This window comes from Zea mays, chromosome 8, assembly GCF_902167145.1.
Source record: "Zea mays cultivar B73 chromosome 8, Zm-B73-REFERENCE-NAM-5.0, whole genome shotgun sequence".
NCBI classification, from domain to species: Eukaryota; Viridiplantae; Streptophyta; class Magnoliopsida; order Poales; family Poaceae; genus Zea; species Zea mays.
In genome coordinates, this window is record NC_050103.1 from 155526714 (window position 1) to 155535401 (window position 8688).

At 54.2% G+C, this 8688-nt stretch overlaps 1 protein-coding gene across 1 annotated transcript; it reads right to left on the reverse strand.

Annotated features, from left to right (window-relative positions):
- Positions 1–3838: 3838 nt before the first annotated feature.
- On the reverse strand, positions 3839–6085 carry LOC103636191 (adenylate isopentenyltransferase). Its single transcript, XM_008658542.4, has one exon. It carries the CDS (start codon positions 5517–5519, stop codon positions 4428–4430), a length of 1092 nt encoding a protein of 363 aa, XP_008656764.1. The 5' UTR covers positions 5520–6085; the 3' UTR covers positions 3839–4427.
- Positions 6086–8688: the final 2603 nt, after the last annotated feature.

Consider the following 8688-nt stretch of genomic DNA (forward strand, 5'->3'; position numbering starts at 1 on the left):
CAGAGCTTTGCTGGCTCGCTGAACTCTCCAGCCCTTTTTCTGTGACGAACTCTCCGGCAGCCCCTTTTTCTCGTTGTACTAAACTGAATATATAGTTTTTGGCAGCATATATATTTTATCGCCGATGCTAGGTTTTCTAGGCCTGTAGTGAAAAAAGAGAGAGAGAGAGAGAGAGAGAGAAACAGCAAGATATATGTGTTGTATTGTATGTATTATTTGTCTATAATCTAGTACAACGCATTCGTAGTTGATGAGTTCCGAAACGTACTGCATGGCAGTACTATATATATGGAGTACGTACTTATATACTATGAACATACTCTTACAAAAGACCAGGCTGGATCCAAGTTGTTTACTGCCTGCCAATACTGAAAAGGGCAGCACGTACTCGCGCATCATTTGATCTCCGTGGGAGAAGAAGCATCTACTAGCTAGGTTGTACTAGTAAAGTACGCTAGCTAGCTAGTTGCTAGTGGAGTAGTAGTAGTAGTAGTTAACCGCATCTGCTGCTGTCTGAATGCGTACGCAACACACATGGCCATGGGGGAGGCAAAGCTGAATTCCTGTCGAGCCGAGACGGGGCGCGGGGGGAGCAAGACGAGGAGGAGCAGCAGCCAGGGCTGACATGACACACACCAGGTGAAGCAGGCGCCAGATTTTAAAACTCGTCGGCTGTTCCCGGTTCGTCTAGCTAGGTCCGTGCATGCATGCACCTCACCGCGGCGCTGCATGCAGAGCTCAAGTGGGATTAAAATCTAGATCATGCGCCCGAGGAGGGGAGGCGGCATTTCGGCGCTGAATAAATACTTGCCAGTTGGAGTGGACCTTCGGCCGGGGGGCTAAATCCAGGATGAACTATTGGAATCGGAGATTATTCGTTTTGACTTTGACCGTGCATAAACATAACGCAGGTACGGTGTGGTGGCGGAGACAGTGCCAACTGCCAACTGAGTTCGAATCTAGCCAGAGCGACGAACGGGGGTTCTGACAGAAGGAGAACGCGCTGGGCTTTGGCAGCTGGTTCGTTAGTGAGGGACAAGTAGACAGGTATGGCTGCGTCTAGAGAGAGCAGCGGAACGGCGCAGGACGGTTGGCGGCTGTAGTAGTAGTAGTATATTGTTACGCTGCCTCCGGCGGTCCGGCCCCTAGTACATGCACGCACGGAGCGGCGGGACACGCGCAGCTGGAGAAGCACCCCCTCGAGCGCCAAAAACAAGCGAGGGGGGGGGGGGGGGGGGGGGGGGGGGGAAGCAGGCAGCCTTTGCCTTGGCCCCCTCGAATGATGATGGCCTTTGCCGCGGGCCGCGGGCCTAGAGACCAGCAACCGCAACAACTACCAAGGCCGGGTGCGTGCGGGCCGTCCGGCTCCTCCTCTCCTCAGTCCTCAGCATGAGCGCCCGCCGCCCGCAGCCGCCCCGGGGGGGGAATGGGATGCAGCGCAACGGCTGCTGCGCCTGCACGCGCGCCGGCACCATGTGGCCGGATAAACAATGCTGCTGCCCCTGCCCTGCCCTGCCCTGCCCTGCCCATCATTGTTCATGCTTTTGCCTTTCGGGTTCCTCTCTGAACACGCCCGCCTCCTCCCCGCTTCATCCTTTTGCGTGCCTCCCTCCCAGTTCGCCAACCTCTGGTCAACCGTGCGTGCGTGCGTTCGCAGATGCATGCCATGCCGTCGTTTCGCCGCAAAAGGAAGAAGCTTCTACCTTTTTTTTTACCACCATTAGGGCCCGTTTGTTTCGTTGGAATTGAATTCCATTTTAATAATTATAATTTAGACAAATCTAATTAAATTTATATATTTATATATGTAATATATTTGTATATTATCCTAAATCATATGAGAGAGATAGTTATATAATACATTTATGTTATATAGGCGCAAGTAGAAGAGTGTGCTATAAGTTGTATATCGGAAAATTAGCATGTAAATCTATAGAATCAATTTCCATCCCTCACCACATGAATTTGAGATAGGCTTATATGATAACTTTGGAAAGCGTGGTGGAATCTCATATTCTAAAAAATAGCCTATTCCATTAGTAAGATTCCAATTCCTCGAAATGAAAGTAAACAAACGGGGCATTAGAGAATCACGGGTATACTCCAGAGTCCAGACTCATGTAGTAACAACTATCTATACCTATAATACTGACAGCACGTTTTAAGTATAGATGGGAAAAAATCCCGAGCGAGGCAGGGAATCAATCGAACACGTGAGCGGTGGCTCGCACGCCTGTGAACGAAGGGCGCAGGCGCACGCCCTCAAAGGGAAGCTTCTTTTCAGAGAACGCCGTTCGGTTGTAGTACGCTGCTAGCCTGAGCGCAGTAGAGTTGCGGCCTCTTTCCGAGCCCAGGCCAGCCCCGCCCCGCCCCGCCCCGCCGCCAGGAGGGTACTGGGGAAAAGTGAGCAATGCTGGGCGGGCTGGTCGGCGTGTCTGCACGCCGACGACAGGGGCAGGGTAGCTAGTAGCTCAGTAGGCATCTGGAACGGCATCCCCATCCTGGCCATATTCTTATAATTAAGTTACACACACAGCGTCAGTTCATTAGTAGTAAACATGAGAGGCACAGCTTGGCTGCTCCGCTCAGCTCAGCTCAGCTCCAGGGAATAAATTCTGGACGGATATGGTGGCACATCCAAATCAGGCGCGCGCGGGCGGCGACATCATCAGGGCAAGTGCACATGACCGAAGAAGCGACTACAGCTCACGAATCGCGCGCATACTCATTGACGCAGCCACGGAAAAAAAATAGAGAGGATTAACTGATTAACCCACGGTGCGCCACACATAAAACGAGAGAAACCGAGAGGGTCTGTTCGTTTCGCTCTCAATCCACGTAGATCAGCTGTGATTGAGCGAGTTCAAATCTCAATCAAGTCAAAATATTTCATAATTCCTTTTGAATCGCAATGAATCCACATCCAGATAGGAATAACGGCACAAGGCCTAGGATGGCTCAAAACCCTGTCGTTTATTGTTCAAGCGTTGGATCCATCAGATTGAGACCAACGCCGCCGATCCTTTCTTCATGCCCCCGGCCAGCTCTCTGCGTCTATTTTGTCCGGTGCCGGAGGACGCAGGCTCTCCCTCCTTAGATCAGATCCTCCTTAGATAGAGACGAGAATAATAATAAGAGAGAGAGAGAGAGAGAGTGCAGACAACATGCCTCCAGCAAGATATATGATGCTCACAGCGCCGCCATCACCAGCATCAACGTCGTCGAGTAACAATTTTTCTAAGTGGCTTGAAGTTTAGTCCATAGTAAGCAAAAAGACCTTTGAACGACCGACCGTGTTCAGCAGAGCGTGCATATGAACTTGCCAAACAATGTTTTATGATGTAGATCATATAATTTATAGAGTCAAGTTTGAAACAATGACTTAGAGCCACCGTGCGTGCTCCTGAGTCCTGATGTCTCTATGGTTTCTTCTATCGCCAAATTGACGTCTGCTATCGGCCATCATGCTAACGATGCCATGCTTTTATTTGCACTAGTCTCCCCTTGCAACATCGCCCATCCTTCAGAGGGGCATTGGATTTGGTGGCAGCTGAAATGGTGAGCCAGCGGGACAAGGTTTCTGTGCAAGTGGGGAGGACAAACAGAGGAGAGGAACCATACCAGTGGCAGTGCTAACTGCTAAGCTCTAACAACTTCTGGGCCGGCCGGCAGCCAAGTGCCAGAAAATGCCGTATGTGTGTGCCAGTTTGACTGACTGCTGCAACGCAATTTCGTGATGTAATATATCAACTCGGCTCTTTTTATCCTATGATGTGCACGAATCAGCGACGAGAGGAGCTGGACAAGACAAATTGCTGACTGCGAGACTAGCGGAACAGAGAAGAAACCAATGCATTCCTTGTTTGTTTTTTGGCAAGAAGGGCGCACACGCCTGGAGCCCCAACTGACTTCCAAGCTGGCACAGCAGCAGGCAGCAGCACACAACCACAACACCAGCTCACGCGTCCAGCACAATCCCCATTCCCCCCGTAACCACGCATTAAGCATGGGTTTGCGCTCTAATCCGCACACGCACAATCCGGACTGGGAACAGTGTTTCGAAATCTGAACAAGACGGTCGGTGGCACTGTACTGCCAGCCAGGCTAGGATGAGGCTGCTGCGGACGTTTTGAAGCGAGAAGGAAGCACAGCTGCTCCTGCTGCCTCAGTATTCACAAAAATCTCACATGCCCAGCAAAAATGGGCAGTTGCTGGCCAGTCGTCTCGCTCTCGCCCCGTTTCTGTTGCACGAAGTCGCTGCGCCTTGCTGTGGTGCGTGCCTGTGCGGCATCGCCGCTACGGGCCTACAGCTCCCACGTCGACCAGTGCCCTCTCGGCCCCTCCAAAATTTGGAGGCCTGTTCAGAAAAAAAAAACAGAGAGCACCCGGACGCTCGGCTCCCGGGACTCTTGACGCGTCATCACGAGTCACACCACCATGCCACGGCATTGCCTCCGCGCCAGCGGCCACCTTTCCTGCTGCTCGTGGCCGTCCAGGAACTGGCGCATAGCGGCGAGGCCAGGCCCACGCACGTCGCGCTCCCACGCGGCGGCCTCGGCGGCGCGGCCGGCGCCGGCCAGCCGCGCGCGGACCGTGGGCGTGGCGTCTAGGCGCCGCACGGGCCAGCCCCAGGCGCCGGCCATGCGCCGGATCTTGCGCACCTGCGCCGCGGCCAGCACCCGCGTGTTGGCCTTGATCTCGTCGATCGCCGCGGCGAGGCTCTTGCGCCCCGCGAAGTGGGCGCCCAGCTCCGGCACGCCGATGGCCTTGCCCAGCCCGGCCGCGTGCGAGGCGGGGGGCGCCGACGCGAAGTACTCCCGGAGCTCCTCCACCATGCCCTCGCGCACCATGTCGTCCACGCGCCGGTCCAGGTACTCGTCCAGCACCGCGCCGTCCACGTCCACCCAGAGGAGGCAGCACGGGAACCGCAGGGAGGGCCGGTACCCGTCGTCGACCTTGAACGGGTCGCCTGCGCCGAGGCTGTCGGCGGCGAGGAGCGCGTGGATGAGCGAGTTGGAGCCGCCGGCCACCACGGGCACCCGCCCGCGCGCCGCGACGGAGGCCGCGGCCTCGGCGGCCAGCGCGCGGTACGACGGCGCCGGGAGCTCGCCCGCGTCGGCGCGGACCGCGCCCAGGAGGTGGTGCGGGACGCCGCGGCGGTCCGCGTGCGGCACCTTGTTGGTGGTCACGTCGAGCCCCGCGTACAGCTGTATCTTGTCGGCGTTCACGACCTCGCCGCCCAGCGCCACGGCCGCGTCGATGGACAGCTTGGTCTTGCCCGTGCCCGTGGCGCCCACGATCACCACCAGCCTCGTCGTCGCCGGCTCCGCGGCCTCCAGCTTCTTGTCGCTGCTCGAGCAGCAGCAGCCACCGCCTCTGCTCATGGCCTCCATTCTGACGCCGCTGGGCGGGCGACGCGGGCGCTTCCGTGGCGCGTCGTTGCTGACGATGCCAGCGACTGCCGCGGCCGCCATGGGTGAGCGGGCGACGGTGCCGATCCTCGTGATGAGACCGCTCATATAGCCTTAATTCCTGCCACGGAGCCCAGTCCTGTGCCGCGTTATATACGGTTACGGAGCGGAGGCGTGGGCGTGGCTCACTTGGGGTTGGTGGACTTGTTGCGCATGGTGGGACTGGGCTAGCTATAACGACTGTGTCATTTATTAGTAGAAGGTAGACCAAGCTGCCGCAGTTAGTAGTACGAAGCTGAGGCTACTAAACTAACGAATGCCACGGCATCCGCATTCAGCTCACGCGCAAGTTGTTTGCTCGCGAGCCGGGCTTGCAGGGTTTTGCATGCCTGCTCTTTCTGCGTCTGTTTGCCCTTGTGCCGGGCGCCTGTTCCGGCGTTGTCCCTCTTCTTTCTCTCCTGCCTAGCCGCTTGGCAACTCACTCACTCCACTCGGGCGGCAAAGCGGGCGGGCGGGCAAGCCAAAACAAGGCGAATAGGCGGTGCGTATGCTTGGTCGATGGCGCAGCAGGCGGAGGATATATATACTCCGTGGAGCAGATACTTCTGACACTGATCACTGGAACTGCAGGAAGGTGCCTTCAGATTAACGCATAAGCCATCGTGTGAAGCTGACTGCCGGTTAAACGTCCATTCGTCCACACTGCTCTCTTTCTTGGCTTCCATTCCGTTCCAGTTTCCGCGTGCTCAGGAAAGCTGATCGCGGCAGCGAACAATATACGGCTTAGTACAGAGAGATGTAAAAGAGAACATTCAGTCCACTCAAACCATTTAGCTTATTACTGTCTATCCACTGTGGATCTCTTTAGCTATTTTCTACAACTTATTAAGACCATACTGTAGGCGTCCACAGTCTATATTGGTGCACGGTTCTACCGAGTGCTCCCCGCCATCAATGCCCGCGGATCCCCCTACCCTCCTCCCTCTCTGATCCGCGATTACGGGGAACCGAGGCCGCAATCCAGAAGGTGTCGCGGATGCTGTTGATTTCTTGCCGCGGATCCCCCAACCCTCCTCCCCCTCTGATCCGCGATTACGGGGAACCGAGGTCGTAATCCGGAAAGTGTCGCGGGTGTTGTTGATTTCTTGCCGCAGATGGAAGGTGTTGCAGATCCCCCCACCCTCCTCCCCCTCTGATCCGCGCACCTTGAATGTATCCGAGACCACCATCAACACGCTTTAATGCGAGGAGCCATTTAGTGTCGCCAGTCGCTACTTCTTTCTCGTCTTCCTCTCCTTTCTCCTCGCAATTGCACAGCAGGGTGCTGGAAGAAGTTTCTGGTTGGGATAATCCGGTTGAGGTTGCCATTTCCCAACTTCTTCCAGCGGTTCGGCTCGGAGGCGAACTGAGATGTCCTGTTCGTGATCGGTTTGTTCATGCAGCTGCAGACAGCTTATCGATTTGTTGCTTGAGGAGCAGCCATGGACAGAAGAAACCGACCAGCTCCGTTGGTGAGTCTCTCTCTCGTCTCCTCTTCCTCTCCTGGATTATATATTCCTTGATTATTTGCATTCATGCCATATCGTTGGGTTGCTTTAGTTGAGCTTGAGCAGGTCGTTTGGAAATCACCGTCGCCTCCGCTTCCACGTGACCCGCGGTGAAATCCTGGAGCCGCACCTCGGCGTCGGCGGCGGAGGAGGACGAGCCTGCGAAGGACAGCATGGTCGGGCCGGGGTTCGTCGTCGCCGCACCCCACGACAGAGACCCGGAAGCCGCTGCCCAGTGGAGCGCCTCCGCTCTGCTCCCAAACAAGAAAGGTATACTCATCTTTGTGGTTGCTAGAGAAACCATGAATTTATTTCTTATGCGAGCATACAAATGTACTTATTTTCTCCATTGACATATTTCTCATATTGCCTTTGCACAAAATCCAAAAGATTATTTCTGTTCAGTTTACTTGTGCATTAGCTGGCGCACATGTTATCTTGCTTTAATCTGTATGTTATGTTCGCTTTTCTGTCCTACAGAATGCGAGTACAGGAATGAGAAGTGGGTTTCTAACAATCGTAGACCACTATACTCAGGGTTTGGTTGTAAGCAGTGGCTTTCAGAGAGTTGGTCCTGCAGACTAACCCAGCGAAAAGATTTCGCGTATGAAAAATTCAGATGGCAGCCTGAAGCTTGTGAGATGCCAGAGTTTGAGGCCTCCCGGTTCTTGAGAAGGTACATACTACATAGCCAACCTCTGGTGAATTTAGAGATGGTGTATGCCACGCTGTTTGACTAAATCTTTGAGTCAGCACAGCACAGAAACACTAATCCTGATATGTTTCAGAATGCAGGATAAAACCATCGCTTACGTGGGCGATTCTCTAGGGAGGCAGATGTTTCAGTCGATGATGTGTATGGTCACTGTTATGATTTATGGCCTAGGCCCAATTGAGAAATTCAAATAAATCCTAGGAAAATCACAAAAGCCCATATAAGTGTATGGCTAGGGAATGGTGGAACCAATAGCACCATATTGCTAGCTCTAGTGGAGTAGAGCTAGCTTAAATATGAAAGCCACACTTACTCACCAAGTCATGGATGAGAAGAGAGAGTGTGGAGAGCCACACGCGCGCGCGCTCGCCTCGTCGGGCCTGGCCTGGCCTGCGCGGGGCGGGACGAAGGGCGCGGACGAACGACATGCGCCTTGCGAGGGCGCGGCTTCCTTTTGTCGTTTGATTTTTTGGTTACTTGGCTGTTAAGTTTAGAATCCTAACCGGTCGCTAGAAAATCTAAACTGAACGCGAGATTTTCGCGGGCGGATAAGATCGAAGATAGCTATCTGGTCGCGGACTCGGCCCTATAAAAGAAGCCTGCCAGCCAGCCTCCAAATCATCCCAGTTTCGCTTTTGTCTCTCTTCATAGCTGAGCCGCCTTCCAGTTCTCTTCATCCCGACCACAGACGTGCATCTACGATCAGGAGAGCAGGTCTTCGGAACCCTTCGTCTTCTAGATCCTGCACCGGGAGAGGGCGAATAAGGTTTTTGGGAAGCGTCCTCACGCGACTGCTCGTGATCTTCTGACCTCGTCAACCCTGCTGATTTCGCTGCTTCGACGTCGTCGACCCTACGGATTCCAGCTCACGCCATCAACCAGTATGTCTGATCAGTACGCATCATCTGATTTGACTTTTTACTTCAGTTATTCTGATTTGGTCATGATTTATATTCGGAATTTAATCTGGAATTTGTCTAATCATTCAACAATCCAAAAACCTTATTGTAGACAA

Excerpts from the sequence above, each read along its gene's own strand:
- LOC103636191 (XM_008658542.4), bottom strand. The coding sequence starts at position 5,519 with ATGAGCGGTCTCATCACGAGGATCGGCACCGTCGCCCGCTCACCCATG.